General features: G+C 41.0%; 1 protein-coding gene across 1 annotated transcript in view; it reads right to left on the minus strand.

Annotated features, from left to right (window-relative positions):
• Positions 1-14,650, minus strand: part of CRYBG1 (crystallin beta-gamma domain containing 1) — a 214,322-nt gene extending 199,672 nt beyond the window's left edge. The window contains exon 1 of the mRNA XM_011736406.3: positions 14,463-14,650. Within this exon, the coding sequence (XP_011734708.2) occupies positions 14,463-14,635 (173 nt within the window). The 5' untranslated portion in view covers positions 14,636-14,650. The remainder of the gene's footprint in view (positions 1-14,462) is intronic.
• Positions 14,651-18,183: the final 3,533 nt, after the last annotated feature.

Genomic DNA, 18,183 nt, shown 5'->3' on the forward strand with positions numbered 1-18,183 from the left:
CACAAGAATAAATGGGGCATATTTCTCTGTTACCTTTCACAGTTCACATCATACTTTTTCTCCCACCTCCACCCTAACCCCTGCCAATGCTCTCTTCTATTTATTTATTTATTTACTTACTTACTTACTTACTTACTTACTTACTTAAAGACAGGGCCTCACTCTGCCTTCCAGGCCGGAGGGCAGTGGCTTAATCACAGCTCACTACAGCTTTGAACTCCTGGGCTCAAGCAATTCTCCCGCCTCAGCCTGTCGAGTAGTTGGGACTACAGGCACATGCCACCACACCTGTCTAATTTCAAAATGTTTTTTAAGGAGACAGGGTCTCACTATGTTGTCCAGGCTGGTCTCAAATTTTGGCCTCAAGTGATCCTCCCGCCTCAGCCTCCCCAAGGTGTTATGATTATACACATAAGCCACCATGCCTGGCCACAGTGCTCTTTAAACAAGGTATATACAGAGGTCTGTATCATTGTCTTTAGAAACATTAATCATCAAAAAGGTTATGCCTCCCCCACCTCAATATGTCATTCAAAATAAAATCAATTCTAAACCCTACAACAAAATTTAATATCTGAAAATAACACAGAACTTTCAGGTGTATTTTGGCTTTTCTTTTCTCTCTTATTCCTGCTTTGCTGATGTTGTAAGTACATGTTTAATTTACTAAGTAGGTAGTCTAGCACTGAGTACTTATATCAGTAAAGAACTTAGTGCTAGAATGTATGTATGTGTATATATGTATGAATGTGTCTATATATACAAATGTATATATCTATATGTATATCTTTAGATCATAGACAAATAGAACCATCCATTTAGAGAATTTCTATATACTAACATCATCAAGTGTTCTCTGAAATTCCTTTAGCAGTAACAATTACACTCAAGAAATATAAATTCTTCACCTTCTGTGGGGATTAAGTTCTTTTATCGCTCAGCCTCTGTCTTGAGCATATTTGTTTGTTTTTAGCAAGACGTCTTGCTCTGTTGCCCAGGCTGGAGTACAGTGGCACGATCACAGCTCACTACAGCCTTGAACTCTTGGCCTCAAGCAACCCTCCCACCTCAGTCTCCTAGGTAGCTGGGACTACAGGTGCATGCCACCCTGTCCAGTTAATTTTTTTATTTTTTTTTTTAGAGACATAGTCTTCCTATGTTGGCCAGACTGGTCTCGAACTCCTGGCTTCAAGCAATCCTTCCACCTTAGCCTCCTATTGTGTTGGGATTACAGGCGTGAGCCACCATGCCAGGCTGCCTTATGTATATTTGAATATTTTCTTTTCTTTATGATAGCAGTAAGTGTAGCAACTTTTTATCATTTTAATGGTGAATATTATGGCTTTTCTAGAAGATAGGGGAGCGAGACTCAATTTGCCAACCATAGAACTTGAACTGGTTTGCCAGCCCACACTCCAGGGCCTCACATATAGCGGGTGTCTATAAATGTTTGTTTAATAAATGAATTATACTAGTGCAGTTTCACTGTCACACTTACTTACTTTTCTGAATGTGACAAATACAGTCACTGAAAACCACACATCAAGACCACTGTGGAGAGAAGTAATATCTGCTCTGGTACAGTCACACATAAAAGAAGCAAACCTTCTGCTTCAATTACCATTATCACTGGGTAATTGCTTCTAAAATTAGAGAAAGTCTATAATAAAAGAGCAGGGTTTAAGATAAAGTAGCAAATTTCCAGTTGTACTTTGGAAAACGAACAGTATTAATGATTACAATCATTTAGGCTTTAAGCCAACAACATGTAATCTAAATACCAGAGCATATAAATGTCCAGTCTAGTAAAATGGAAACAGAAAGTTACTCTTTTCTATGACCTACTGACAGAGAAGTTAGCTCTGCGTATACAATAATATTCATAGAAACTAATGAACATTCTTAAACATAATTTTAAAACTCTCTCACATACATAAAAATCAAAATAAAACTCAGTTTTGAGAGAAATGGGCACTAAAGACAATTTTACTAGTTCTTATAAAGACAAAGATTATTTACAAGGTTCTCATAATCCTTTTACATCAAGTCTCTAGATCTACATCTTTCATGCCAACAGTATCACCTACGAATTTGAAGTTTGGGTCACCAGCATTTTCTTTCCTCTTTTGGGGTTGTGACCTTTACGCAGAGTGAAAAATCCTCAACATTTGTCACCTTAGTTCCTTTACACACTCAGTGAATCATCCCAGTAGCAGGTACTAAGACTTTGTGGCTAGATTGGAAATCAGGTGCAACAGGTTTAGTTAACACTTCAGGAACTGAGTCACAGATCATTTCAAGTTAGGGGTTCCCAGGAAAACAAGAATGCACCATTAACTTTATAAGGCATATGAATTCTTTGTTCCTGGATACCCTTCTGAACAATGGGACCAGGTTGGGTGCATATAATCAAAAGGAGGAAATGCTTCCCTGCTCAGGGAGATAGCTCTGAGAGTAAATGGGCACCTACATTTCTATGGGAAGCTTTATTCATCAGCTAGTTACCTCCCCTGTACACACACACCCTCTACCAACTACTCATTCAATGAGCTTTAGTTTTTTCATATTTTGAGGTTTAGAGCCAGAAAGAAGTATTTCAAATACTGCTCTGTCATTTATTAGCTAAAATACTACTTTCAGGTTTTGTCTTCTCAGTTATAAACATGAAGGTAGAAATACCTATTTGGCACAGCTACTATGAAGATTAAATGAGATACACTGATATGAAAGCAACTGTCACATAATAAGGAATTGTTCATGTCCCTTGTCTTATATATACTTGACAAAAGTTCCTTATATTTATTTAGTTTATAGGAGAGATTGAGAATTATCTGGCCAAAAATAATCCTTTTCCTTCATTCCCGCATGCCACATCCATTTTTCTCAGTAAACATGCCCAAACCCAACTGTTGTTATTAGGTTGGTGCAAAAGTAATTGCAGTTTTTGCCATTAAAAGTAATGACAAAAGGCCAGGCATGATGGCTCACGCCTGTAATCCCAGAATTTTGGGAGGCCAAGGTGGGTGTATCACCTGAGGTCAGGAGTTTGAGAGCAGCCTGGCCAACATGGCCAAATCCCATCTCTACTAAAAATACAAAAATTAGCCAGGCACGATGGCATGTGCCTGTAGTCCCAGCTACTTGGGAGGCTGAGGTGGGAGGATCACCTGAGCCCAGGGAGTCAAGGCTACAGTGAGTTGAGATTGTGCCATTGAGCTCCAGCCTGAGCAACTGGAGACCCTATCTAAAAAACAAAAAGTAATAACAAAAACAAAGTAATGACAAAAACCTCAATTACTTTTGCACCAACTTACGCTTTTGTTCTTTGTTGATCAGTTATGGAGTGGCATTAAGATATAAATTGGTGCTTCTCTTTGTTTAACTTCTGCTGGCTTTGTAAATTAGTGGAATTGTAGCCAATGTATGCTTATACACAGAAAGGCAACCAGAAATTCTGCAGTAAGTGAGAAAGCTGATGCATGAATTCCTGAGGAGCGTCTCTGTAGGAAGAAACTGCATGATGATGAAGACATCGCCTCTCTACGTCATCAACAGTTATCAGCTGTTCTGACTGGCTGTTTCCTTAGGGGCATACAAAAAAGCTTTTAATAAAAGTGAAACAACAGGAAAGGATACAAGTAAGTGCCAGCAATGCACCTAGCTACTAAGACTTCTAGGTCAAAGTACTTGAAACCTTTTACAGGGCGAGATTACAAGAATCACAAAATGCAAATTAGTAAAGGTCAAAACATTTGAGCAAATGCCAGACATTCAGTCCTACTTCGCTTTTATCTTGAAAGAAATCCAAAATCTAGTTTTAGACAAGCTTGTTTAAACACGTTTACTGATACACAGGAATACAAGTGCTCTGGTTTCAAACCCTAAGTATGTTCCAATGTAGGACTCCTGATTGATAATTGAGTCCACTCCAGACAAAATTGTTTTGGATAGCCAATACAAAAGAGAATAGTTCTGTAATCCCACCCTTGTAGTAACTACATTTTCTTGTTTTGCTGATAATAACCACTTAGTTCATGGGAGCTAAATAGTGGGGAAGGAAGCCAACAGTGGGGAAGGAAGCAAGGCAGCAGAGCCAAGAGTGGCTGGCAAGGCCTGGGTGAGCCTCCTCTGCCCAGGCTTGAAAAGGCCAGTTCTTAGATTTGTAATGACATGTATGATAAAAGAGACACTGAATTTCAGTGTGAATGGCAACAGCTGCTTCAACTATCATACCTTTTCCTAACAGCAGATGCAAAAATAGTCAAGCTGTGCTTTCATGAGATATTTATGAATCCATCAGTATTATGAAAACATTTAAATGACAAATTATGACTAAATTATATTATGTGTTACAGTACCAGCATTACTTCAAGCCTTGTAGAGGGAGTTCTTGCATAGATACAATATCATACTGATAGGCTCTATCACTTTAAGTGACATTTTGTTGTAATAAAATATGGCTTGTGCAAGCTTTAACTTTTTAAAAAATCATGAATTGAGTTATTTTTATTTTTGTTGGCTTTTTTTAGGTAGTAGGTGAGATACTGATTATAGTAGAAACCCAGAAATTATCCAGTATGTCAATAACCAGACTATAGGTGCCGGTTGAATATCTAGTAACTCAATCTAGGGATCAGACAGTCTCATCGTTGTTGGCTTATGAAACTAAGGGAAGATTTCCAGGAGAATAGTCATCAGGAAGTTAGATGAGTCAGTTGGGTTCCTGTCAAAGGTGGGTACAGGCCAGGAGTAGAGGTATAGTACGCAATGCAAGAGAACCCAAAAATACAGCTAAGAAAAAATCAGAAAATCTGAGTTTGAGTCCTGCTTCCTCCACCTGCATTACCTTCCATGAACTTCAGTTTCCTTATCCTCAGAATGGCGGTATGGCCTTATCTCACACAACCCTTATAAACTTCAAGTGGGATAAAGTATCCACAACGGTTTGAAATCCTTGAAGTGTCAATGTAAGGTGGAACCTGTATTCATTGCCAGAGAATCCTCAAGAATAAGTCAGGAGGTAAAACCAATGGATTCAAGTAGCAGGGCTTCTAGAGGCCTAAAGTGAGAGCAGCCAGGAGCAGCTTTCTGCAGCAACTGGTAAAGCAACTACTTGAGAAATTCTGCCATCCCTATTTAGCATGGGCAGCAACTAGAAGGCCCCCCATCTACCACTTATCTCTGACCTTGCATTCTACTGCCTGTGCCAGGGCAGAAGAAGGGGTACGAACTAGATTCACCTCTTGGTAATGCCTTTTTCTGACACAGCTTGGGCAGAAGCCCCAAACTCAGAATCTAGACATGATACTTTCATTGATAACACATACTTTTGAATTTCTGTTTTAAAATCTTTTTTCTTCTAAGATTTTAATGAACTTATATTTCTATTAATTAATATATTTTATCTCCACTACTTAACATAGAAATTGTCTAGTACAAAAACTTAATTTGATTTCCCATATGTATTTTAATTTCTACTTGTGAGATCTGGAGGCTGAATGAACTCATATAAGAATATAAAGAAAGCAGCATTAACCACAGTGATTAACCTGCAGTGATTAACCTGCAGTGATTAACCACAAAGACTCAAGACCACCAGCTGGGGAATCCCAGCCTCACTCTTATGAGCTCTGTGACTTTGGCCAAATAATCACACCCCACTGTGCCTCATTTTTCCTCAAGATGGGACTAATAACAGGGCCTACCTCTGAGGAAAGTTATGAATTCACTGTAGTGGGTTAATATTTGTAAAGCACTTAGAACAGTGTCTGATACATAGTGCACATTGAATAAACTGCATCTCTCAACTCAAATCTTTTTTTTTTTTTTTTTTTTTTTGAGACGAAGTCTCGCTGTGTCTCCCGAGCTGGAGTGCAGTGGCCGTATCTCAGCTCACTGCAAGCTCTGCCTTCCGGGTTCACGCCATTCTCCTGCCTCAGCCTCCCGAGTAGCTGGGACTACAGGCACCCACCACCTCGCCTGGCTAGTTTTTTGTATTTTTTAGTAGAGATGGGGTTTCTCCATGTTCGCCAGGATGGTCTCGATCTCCTGACCTCGTGATCCGCCCGTCTCAGCCTCCCAAAGTGCTGGGATTACAGGCTCGAGCCACCGCGCCCGGCCTCAATTCAAATCTTGATGGAAAACAATGTTTTCACAAACATGGTCTGAAGTTATTATAAAGCACATGCTTCCTCTATTTTCTTATCTTATATGCAGCACATATTATTTTGACCCTTGATCCTAATCATAAGATTAAAAAAGGAATCCAAAGACTATCATGAGCTTATGCTACTACTTATAAACAAATTTGAAAAAAATTAAGAGGTGTACTGTGCATGGTGACTTTATGTAACTGTTGGCCAAATCTTTTATTTGAGCTGTCGATACTACCTTTGGAATAACCCTAAATTCTCATGACTGAGACTCAGTTAGGGTTGCTAGCTTGAAATGGCACAAACAATAAACACAACCAGAAGCCAACTTTCTTCCCCACAGTATCTTTTGTCAAGCTTAACACCAACCTACTTTTACTCATTTAATTGCCATTTATGAGAACGTAACAAACAAAAGGCACTTGTTCATTGTGTTTCTTTTTGTGTGTGTTAGCTACAGGTGCAACCTTTACTTGTCTATAACATGCCAGTGAGAGAGGTTGGGGACGCTGCAAATGGATTCTGATTCTCTGCCTCATTTGTATGTTCTTGGGCCCCCTGGTACTTTGTCAAAATGTGTGCTTTCGTGAGATATTTATGAATCCATCAGCATTCTGAACACATTTAAATGACAAATCATGAATAAAATATATTATGTGTCACAGTACTAGCATTACTTCAAGCTCTGTAAAGGGAGTTCTTGCATAGGTAACAATACATTGATAGGTTCCGTCATTTTGAGTGACATTTTGTTGTTATAGATACGGTTCCTTCAAGCTTTCAATTTTGTTTGAACACATGAATTAAGTTTTTTTTTAAGTAGTAGGTGAGGTACTAATTATGGCAGAAACTCTTAAACTATTCAGTATCTCAGTAACCACACTATAGTGTATACTGTATACTGGCTGAATAATTAGCAACTCAATCTAGGTCTCTGTTATGAGGGGTCATTGCTCCTCTTCCACTGAACAGACCCATCCAGAAGATGCACAGTGCTGTAAAGGCAGCATTAAGCAAGGGCTTGCTCTCTAGAGGGAAGACTTCTCATATATTTGAATCTGTACAGGTATGTTGATGAGGCATTTGGGTTAGCCCAATGCAGCTATGTTTTAAGGGAACTGTAGATGAGCTAATGAGACTCGTAAGCAATTTGCTGGTTGTTCTTGCCAAGCTCCTCACAAGCATCAGATAGTCATACATCCTATACCTTGAAAACTCACTTTGGGACAAGTTTTTCAAGGTAGACAGAACACCACACCATTCAAGCTTCAAATGATCTTCTCATGTTGACCAGACACAGATTTTGAATACATAAATCACTTTTCTTCTGCATGGACATTCCTGAAACATAACTGAGCCCTTAGCTGAACTCAAACTTTAAGACAGATATGTGTGTGTGTGTGTGTGTGTCTATCTTTTTAAGAGATGGGATCTCGCTATGTTGACCAGGTTGCTCTCAAACTCTTGGCCTCAAGTAAGTGATCCACCTGCCTCCATCTCCCAAAGTGCTGGGATTACAGGTGTCAGCCACCATGCCTGGCCCAGGTATGTATTTTTAATGTTCATAGTAAGATGTGTATTTTGAATGACTATTAGGAATTGGAAACTATTTCAACATCTAATATGTTCACTACATTGTTTTAATTGTGGACAAATACTACAGCAGCAACTCACTATCTCAGCTTACAAAAAAGATTTACTCATTTATTATTATGATTATTTTAGAGACAAGATCTCACTCTGTTACCCAGGCTAGAGTGCAGTAGCATAACTTACTGCAGACTCTAACTCCTGGGCTGAAGCAATCCTTCCACTTTCAGCCTCCCCAGTAGCTGAGACCAAGACGTGTGTCATCACACTTGGCTAATTTTTTTTTTTTTTTTTTTTTTTGTATAAGCAGGGTCTGACTTTGTTGCCCAGGCTGTCTTGAACTCCTAGGTTCAAGCAGTCCTCCTGTCTCAGCATCCCAAAGTGCTGTGATTACAGGCGTGAGCCACCATGCCTGACCTACAAATGAGATTTATAATCAAAAGCCATACATTCTGACGAAACTATTAATGAGAAAGGGAGTAGATATATATTTGAGTTTTTTTTTTTAAAGACAGAGTCTGGCTCTGTTGCCCAGGCTGGAGTACAGTGGTGCAATCTTGGCTCACTGCAACCTCCAACTCCCTGTTTCAAGCGATTCTCCTGCCTCAACCTTCCAAGTAGCTGGGATTACAGGCATGCGCCACCACGCCCGGCTAATTTTTGTATTTTTAGTAGAGACAGGGTTTTACCACGTTGGCCAGGATGGTCTCGGTCTCCTGACCTTGTGATCCACCCACTTTGGCCTCCCAAAATTCTGGGATTACAGGTGTGAGCCACCATGCCCGGACCAATATTTAAAAAAAAAAAAAAAAAACCAAAGAAGAAAAAAGAAGTGAACTCAAGTTTCAAAGGTCTTACTAAAGGTCCCCAAAAGGGTTTATGTCACTGCCACTTGATTATGGAGAGTAGATTATGATGGAAAGTGTAGAAATAGAGGGTGGATAAAGTAATACAATGACAGAGATAAGTGGCAAATGATTACCCTATGCTAAACTCAGACCCCTAAATCACTTCCGAAAAACTCCTATAATGTCAAGTATAAAGTTTAGCCTTGGCTTCCTCAGTGAGATGTGTTAAGACTTTTAAGGCACTGAGAGTGCATGAGGGGTCCCCCTTTTAGAGACCAACATGAACATCCAAATACTCCAAGGTACCTTAAAACTTGACAGACCTGGTTACGACTTCTGGGCTTCTGAAGTTTTTTACTCCACTCACAAAGTAACAATGCATGTATTAATACTACTACCATTACTATAAAGACAACAATAATGGCAACTATCACTGCCACTATAGCCCCTGCTGCTGACCACCACCTTTCCTCTATCCAGCACTTGCTTTGAGCCAAGCCCTGTGCTGGGTGCTTTACATAGATACCATCCAATCCTCCTAGAGCTCCATTAAAAAAAAGTGTAATTGCCTCCATTTTACAGGTGAAGAAACCGAGACTTAAAGAAGTTAAAAATCTATCCCAATGGCAGAGGCAGATTTGAAACTAAGTCTACCCAACACCAAAGTCTACTAGCCTTTGACTGTGGCATGCTTTCAGAGGTACTATTTACTGAGCTTCTGTTATCTGCCAGGCACTAGGCTAGTCATTTTCTTAAAAATGTAAGTCTCAAAAACAATGTTAAGAGATAGGTCACAGATCATAAAACAGAAGTTAGCAGGGTAAAATAACTTCCCAAGAAGCTCACAGCTAGTAAGTGGCAGACTTACTTTTAAATTCCTGGTTTACACTGGTGAAATAAAATAAACCTAAAAATTAAAACCCTTTCTTTAGTATAAGGAAAACAAGAGGGAAAACTCAGTACTAACCAGTTTAAATCTAACATTACATAAAACAAAAACAGACTTACCTGGCTATGTTTTTTATGCTAGAAAATAATTAAACCTGTTTAGAGTTCTAAGCACCAAGCCAGCCACAAAAGACTGGAAACAAGAGTCAATTTTAAGTTATGAAGACTAACACTCTACACAGTTCCAGAACGCTTTCAAATAACATTTTAAATGATTGTTCTTTTTCTGAAGAAAAAAGAAAAAACCTCCAAACAACAATAGTTTATCCTTACAACATTCTAGTGATATAAACCGGGAGTTAGTTGTTTTCTCTTCATAGAAAGGAAAGGTCCACTGAGTACAGAAAAACTAAGGGATTGTCTATAGTTCTGAAACTTGAGCCTGCTGGCCTTCATTCAGAGGTAGATCTCTGCCTGCCCAATGAGGATGCTCTGCCCTTGACACTAGCTACACTTTTCCTCCAATGAAACAAGGCGGGCGATTTTCACAGGATTATGTCCATCCGTTGCTTGAATTTGGTTCTCCTGCCGACAGCATTAATATTTGCTTCTAGATGTGGGGTTCAATTCAGTTCAACTGTGATAATTTTTAATTCACTGCTTTTTAAAAAATATATAGTTTCTTAAACAAAGAACTCAATGGAAATAATTCACTGCTTTTGACCTTTAGCTCAGAACCTACTTCTAATCAAAATATCAAAAAATGTGGCCACGTGAGGCGGCTCACACCTGTAATCCTAGCACTTTGGGAGGCCAAGGCGGGAGGATTGCTTGAGCCTAGGAGTTCGAGACCAGCCTGGGCAACATAGCGAGACCCTGTCTCTATTTATATTTTTTTCGGTTTTGTTTTGTTTTTTCTGAGACACAGTCTTGCTCTGTCACCCAGTCTGGAGTACAACGGCACGATCTCGGCTCACTGCAACCTCCACCTCCCAGGTTCAAGGAATTTTCCTGCCTCAGCCTCCCAAGTAACTGTGATTACAGGTGTCCACCCCTACCCCTGGCTAATTTTTTGTATTTTTAGTAGAAACAGGTTTCACCATGTTGGCCAGGCTGGTCTCGAACTCCTGACCTCAGATGATCCACCCACCTCCACCTCCTAAAGTGCTGGGATTACAGGTGTGAGCCACCCCACCCGGCCTTTTTATGTTTTACTTTTAAAATATTTTTAATATTTAAAAAAACCAAAATAATACAAAGTGGCTTGAATAGAGAAAATAAAAAGAAGGAATCACTTTCATTATATAGCAGAAAAACACACAAAATTCCTACTCAAAAGAAGGCATAGGCAAGATACTAGTAAGAAAAAGAGAAACAACTCCCATTGATTGAGCACTCACTATGTGCCAGTCACTGTTCTGAGCACTTGAAATGCATTAACTCATTTATTTTTATAACAAATCTTATGACTGCCATTTTGTGAGTGAGAAAATTGTGGCACAAAAATGTTAATAACTTTCCTACGATGATAGGATTCGGTGTCATGGTAAGTATTAACAGAAGAACAAGAATTTAAATCCAAGTAGAGAATCCACATTCTGAACACATTATTCACAAGACAGAGTATAATTTAAAATGTGGTAAATGACAGTGCCACTAATGGCTGCTAAGTGGCCTGGCCACAGCTCGCCATGCTCTTTCCACCACACCACTAGACCCTCTAATGGCAAGAGAATTATGGACTAGACAGGGGATGAGGCTGACTCAGGAGGGCAGCAACTCTATCTTTGTGAAAAATAACATCATATGACCATGTTTACCAAAACCAAGTTGGAAAAAAAAACTTTAAGAGTAAATTTTGGAAAGGGAAGTAGCCATGTTCAAATTATTTTATATAAGGAAATAATTGATTAGAATGTCTATACCAAAAGCCACAAATATTTGCAGAATACAAAAATCTGACTTTAATAAACTTTAAATAATCTTTGGACTGGCAAGCTTTTCTTTCTTTCTTTCTTTCTTTCTTTTTTTTTTTTAATATGGAGTTTCACTCTTCTTGCCCAGGCTGGAGTACAATGGCGTGATCTCGGCTCACCACAACCTTCATCTCCTGGGTTCAAGGGATTCTCTTGCCTCAGCCTCTGAGTACCTGGGATTACAGGCGTGAGCCACCATGCCCGGCTAATTTTTTTGTATTCTTAGTAAAGACGAGGTTTCACTATGTTGGCCAAGCTGGTCTTAAACTCCTGACCTCAGGTGATCCGCCTGCCTTGGCCTCCCAAAGTATTGGGATTAGAGGCATGAGCCACCACGCCCAGCTGGACTGGTAACCTTTTCGAGGAAAAGAAGCTCTTCCTAGAGTTGGATTTTCCCCTATCCAAACCTATTTTTTCCATTTCTTCCATTAGACCTTTGCTTTGATGATGATGATAATGATGATGATGATGATGATGATGATGATGACGATGAGGATGCTTTTGCATTTACTGAGTTTCTACTTTATGCTCAGAAACGTGTTAAAGTTTTTGCACTTAATAACATAAACTTTCATTTAATATTCATGACAACCCTACAGAGTCAGCATCCTATTGTCTCCATATTACAGATGAGGAAAGTGAGAGTTTAAGAGGTGAAATAACTTGAGTTATTAATTCAATAATTAGATAAATTCATTTCTATCTGACCTAAACACCCATAATATTAATCAAATAAGCAAATAGGGGTGGTTACCTGAATGTCCCCTCCTTATTTAGAGACAAAAACCACAGTGAGTGCTGTACATTCTAGCCAAATTCCATCACTTCCAAGTACTGGACAGAAATGAACCGATATCGTCAGGAGGCTCCAGAGAGACACACTGGGCAAAGACTGGCTAGAAATCTAAGGGTGCTTTTGCCACTATCTTTAAGCCAGAAAGAAGTACACTCTCTTAGAAGTAAATGAAATATTTATAAAGATGATCTAACTAGAAAAACATCCCAAAGACAGACCACATTTATTAATACAAAGTTCATCAGGGTTCTGAAGGAAAACATGAGGTGTTTCAAGACTGCACTAAAATACAAAAACTCAAGGAGAGAAGTAAATCTCCTATTTTAAATTTTAGACTAAAATGTATTTACATTTGAATACATTACCTATAGCTGTATATTATTATGTTTTGATAAGCAGTAAATCATGAGACTAGATCTTAAAAGGAAAACCACGATGGAAATGTTTAAAATATTTACTGAGGTAATAGAAAATAACTTCAATGCTGTGTACATTATTATTAAGTAGTGTATTTTGTTAGAAAGTATAATCTGTAAATAGGCACAGTAAATGTTTGCATAAGTAATATATTTCTACTACAACAGATTACCAATGTGGATGATAAAATATGAGAGAAAAATAAAATGACTTCTCTCTTAGCTTTCCTACCCTTACCCCCTCACACCTAGACCTCCCGCTCCAACCACTTGCGCTTCTCAGGAAGTGCCACACTCTTCTAAGTGCTGGTGATGTGCACAGTTCCGCCCCTGCCTGGAACTCGCTGCTCCTCCCTGTTTCTGCCTAAGCCACTTCACCTATCCTCCTCCAGGAAGCCTCCGAGATCCCCTCCTCTGTGCTGGCATCTATCATTGCACTTTTTGGTATCCACAAGAGACTAAGAATTCTTTGATGACAGAATTATTATTGTCTCTCATTGTTTTTTATATCGCAGCACATGGCACTTAGCTAAGGTACTCAATACAGTAAGTGAATGAAAATAGATTGTAAATTTGACTTTTTTTTTTTTTTTTAAGAAATAAAAGGAGGGGCCGGGCGCGGTGGCTCACGCCTGTAATCCCAACACTTTGGGAGGCCGAGACGGGCGGATCACCAAGTTAGGAGATCGAGACCATCCTGGCTAACACGGTGAAATCACGTTTCTACTAAAAATACAACAAATTAGCCGGGCGTGGTGGCGGGCGCCTGTAGTCCCAGTTACTGGGGAGGCTGAGGCAGGAGAATGGCATGAATCCGGGAGGCGGAGCTTGCAGTGAGCCAAGATGGTGCGACTGCACTCCAGCCTGGGCGACAGAGCAAGACTCCGTCTCAAAGAAAAAAAAAAAAGAAAAGAAAAGATATAAAAGGAAAAATATGTCTAAAATGCAAATCTTGTACAATTTTATTCTGGCCCTCATTGTTCATAAGGCGTATTTTAAAAACACATGTAGAAGGATTTACTGGACATTGTCAACTGTCCATCACTATAAATATTTCACACCTCTGAGCCATGTAAACACGCTGTTACTTCAAATTGGTTATTATTCAACGAATGCATAAACTCTGATGGTGCAGTTGAATAATTATACATATAAAATAAAACCACTTCAAAACCATGATAAAAATTAAAAAGTACAACGGTAACTACAGTTTGGATAACTAGACGCTCCCTAGCTCTGCCACTGGCTCCAATGGGGAGAAGCCATTTATCCTTTGCTCTCAGTCCCTTCACCCATGAAATGGGGGTAACCATTCCTGCCACTTCCTCCTCCCTTCGCATCTTGCGAGGAGAATGGGGGTAAAACATCTGTAAGAGCACAGATCTGACAGATATTCACAATAAAGAGCTTTACGATAAAGGCACTAGCTCAAAAGTAGTGCCTAACCCCAAAGAAGAGTTCCCACTATCACTTCCGACGGTAACAACCCTCACTCCCCGCCGCTCTGGTTAGCAGGCTGATGCAGGAGGCTCCTGCATGAAGACTTTGCAGTCATACTAAAGGCCACATGGGTGGGCACAAGTTCCTCTCGCCGGTGCTTGGTCTGAGCCAAAAGCCACGAGGAACTTGGTCACCACCAGCGGCTACGATCGCTCCCCTCCGGACCCAGGTAAACCTGCAGAGTGAAACAGACCCCGGGGCTTTCCCCTCCTCCAAGTGGGGTCAGGAGCCGAAGGGCCAGAGCAGCGGGAGGAGGAGAAGGAGCTGGGACTGGCGGGCTCGGGCGAGGAGCTCACCTGGCCTCCCCGGCAGGCGCCGGGAGCGGGTGCGGAACGAACACCCCACAGTCAGGCGGCGCCGGCTGCTGCTTCTTTTTGGAGCGCCAGAGGTGGAAGGTGGTATGCTTCTTAGGGGGCCTGCACTGGCTGGGCTCCCCCGGGTCGCCCTGGGCTGGCGGGGACAGCGGCATCGTCTTGTCCTCCTCCCGCTGCGACTGCCGGGACGCGATCCTCTCTGCCGCCCGGGCCCTGTGGAAGAACACACCTGGGCGCCAGCGCCCCAGACTTTCCCAGCGCGCCGTGGGACCCCGCCCCCTCGTCGCGGATGCGGGGGACGGCAGCGGGTTGCAGAACTAGCACCACGCGCAGCGCGAGCAGCACTGCAGCCCGAGTTCTTGGGGCGGAGGAGGGGACCCAGCCGCGGGAGAGCGCCCCCTCGCTGCGCGGGCGGCAAGGGGCGCGAGTCCAGGTGAGGCGCGCGAGCCGGGAGCCCCAGGTGAGGCAGACACGCCCCGGCTCCCCACCCCCCGGGCGCGCGGCGGCCGCGGGACAGCGACACCTACTGGATGCTCTGGGCACCGCGTCTCCCGACACTGCATCCCAGGCTCTAAGCTGGGACCCAGAGCCGGTCCGGCTTTGACAGCGCCTGGGGTGCAGCGGCCATTGTCGCCTGCGGAGTTGTTGGCTGCTCTTGGCCTGTGACAGGCTGGTAGGATGAGTCGCTGCTTAGCCACGAGCCCCGCCTGGAGAGGGATGGGAGAGGCACATCCCGGGGGCGGGCCGCCCAGCAATTAGGACTCTTCCACTCTGATCTCTGGGTGACTTGGGCAATGTCATGTGCTGGTGGCTTCTGTTCCTGTTCGTGAACCGGGTGGCAACTCTGCCAACTCCTCTCCTCTCTCAAGAGCCTGAATAATTAATTTGTACTCACATCTCATAAAACACAAAAGGATTTAAAAAATTAAAAACGCCAGAAGGGAATTAGGCATATTCCCTAATTCCCAAAGGGCTTAATAGATCCCTCGCAGTAAATTAAATGCCAGTCCCACAAGGTATTTACATCATCTGCATTACTGTTGATGACTTTCTTGTCTTAACTTCACAGTCGTGGCTAAATAGCAAAGGAAATTAATACTTAAGCAAAGTAAGTAAACGAACAATCATTTTGGGTATCATTAGAGCAAAAAAAGTGCAGGAACTAAGTACTACTTAAAAATTCAATACAGTACAAGATCCTCTTTCATGGTAATAAGTCTTTATTTTCCTCTTGAAAAACACAACTCATTCATTCGTTTATTCTCTCATTCACAGAACATTCATTTTTATTAGTTTTTATTTACATTCTTATCAAGATGTAATTTATAGACAGTAAAGTGCACAAATCATAAGGGTAAAACTCAAATTTTTACATATTTATGTGGTTGGGGTATAAAAAGTTTTTTAAAGGAGAGTTCACATTGTCCTAGAAAATTATTCTGTATGTGGCTTTTAAATATATGATTATAGGCCGGGAGCGGTGGCTCATGCCTGTAATCCCAGCACTTTGGGAAGCTGAGGCAGGCAGATCACTTGAGGTCAGGAGTTCGAGATCAACCTGGCCAACATGGTGAAACCCCTTCTCTACTAAAAATACAAAAAGAAATTAGCTGGGCGTGGTGGCAGAGGCAAGCCTGTAATCCCAGGTACTTGGGAGGCTGAGATACGAAAATCGCTTGAACCCAGGAGGCAGAGGTTGGAGTGAGTCGAGATGGTGCCACTGCACTCCAGCCTGGGCAACAGAATGAGATTATTTCTCAAATAATAATAATAATAATAATAATAATAAGTAAATATATATGATTATAAAAACATAGAATACTTTCAAAACTTTAGAAATCTCCCTACTGTCCTCTTCCAGTACATTACCCCTCCCACCTGTAAAAGTTAAAAACTATTTCGTCCTCTTTTGCTGGAGATTAATTTGATCTTTTCTGGAATTTAGTGGAAAATCACAATATGTACTCTGTTTCTGGTTTGCTTTGCTCAATATCAGTCGGTAAAAATCATCTATATTGTTGCTTACATTGTAGCAATTTTTTGTCTTGTTTTGTTTGAGACAGGGTCTCACTCTGTCACTCAGGTAGAAGTACAGTGTTACCATCACGTCTCACTGCACTCACTGCAGCCTTGACCACCTGAGCTCAAGTGATCCTCCCACCTCAGCCTCCTGAGCAGCTAGGACTACAGGCACACACCACAGCACCCGGCTAACTTTTTTTGGGGGGTACATTTGTAGAGACTGGGTTTTCCCATGTTGCCTAGGCTGGTCTAGAACTCCTGAGCTCAAGTGACTTGCCCGCCTCAGCCTCCCAAAGTGTTGAGATTACAGGAGTGAGCCCCTGCACCGGACCCATAGCAGTTTTTCATTTAAAAAAATTATTGTATACTGTTCCATGATATGAATATGCCACAATTCATATATCCATTATTGTGGATGGATGTTAGGTTGTTTCCAGTTTGGGGCTATTATGAATAAAACTGATATGAACCTTCTGAGATGTACACATTCACTTCTGTTGGATACTTATACCCAGCACTTCAATCTTTGGGTAATATGATATGCATATGTTCAGCTTTAGTGAATTCTGCCAAAAACGTTTCCCAAAATGGTTGTACCAATTTATATTCTTTCTAGCATGTTTGAAATTTCCAGTTTTTCAATATCTTCATCAACCCTCGATATTAACAATCCTTTTCATTGTGGCCATTCTGATGGGGATGTGGTGGTATCACATTGCAGTTTTAATTTATATTTCCTCAAGAAACAGTTATTGAACTTATTGAGTACTGTACTAATTACATGCCAGGCCCTGACTTGGGAGAGGAGGCAATGACAGATGCATGGATTATATATATATATATATATTTTAAAAATTATCTGATACATATCATCTGATATATATATCATCTGATATATATATACACATCAAAGGCTAAAACAACCAGTGGAGGTATGTACAAGGCATTAGGGGAGTTTAGAAAAGTTACTAACTTAGTGTGGTAGTTTGGAAGGAAGGAATGGGAGTGGTCAGTAAAGATTTGCTATGAAGATGGTCCTTGGATTGAACCTTAAAGGGCAAAGGGAACAGTAAGAAATGGTAAAGAAAAGGGAAAGGGAAGAAGGAAAAGAGAAGAAAAGGGGGGAAAGGGACAAGAAGAAATCTTTACGCACAGTCAAAAATATTTCTACATTCAGTAACTTAGTCTTTCTTTCCTGGCTTTTCCAAGCAGAATTGCTCACTCCACCCCTCCTTTGTGCCACCAGTGAATTAGGAACGTATTTTTGTTATCACACTTTTCAGGTTGCATCGAACTGGTTTACATTTCTGTATCTTCTATTAGCCTCAGAGAAACTTAACATTTCTCATTTATCCTTATATTTTCCAGACGCAAATCTCCAGTAAGTGAAGTAAGTAACCAAAAGAATTGGTGTACTCACTCAGTTGGATACGTAGGATGTTTCAGACAGATCTTTTTTTCTCTCTTTTTAAGAGATGGGGTCTCACTGTGTTGCCCAGGTTGGTCTTGAACTCCTGGGCTCAAGTGATCCTCCTGCCTCAGCCTCCCAAAGTGCTGGGATTACAGGTGTGGGCCACCATGCCTGGTCACAGAGAGATTTTTTAAATTGTACACTTCATAAGAAAAAATTTTACATGTCTCTTGTTCTCAATTATGTCCTCAATAACTAGCACAGTGCATG

Source organism: Macaca nemestrina, chromosome 5 (genome assembly GCF_043159975.1).
Source record: "Macaca nemestrina isolate mMacNem1 chromosome 5, mMacNem.hap1, whole genome shotgun sequence".
NCBI classification, from domain to species: Eukaryota; Metazoa; Chordata; class Mammalia; order Primates; family Cercopithecidae; genus Macaca; species Macaca nemestrina.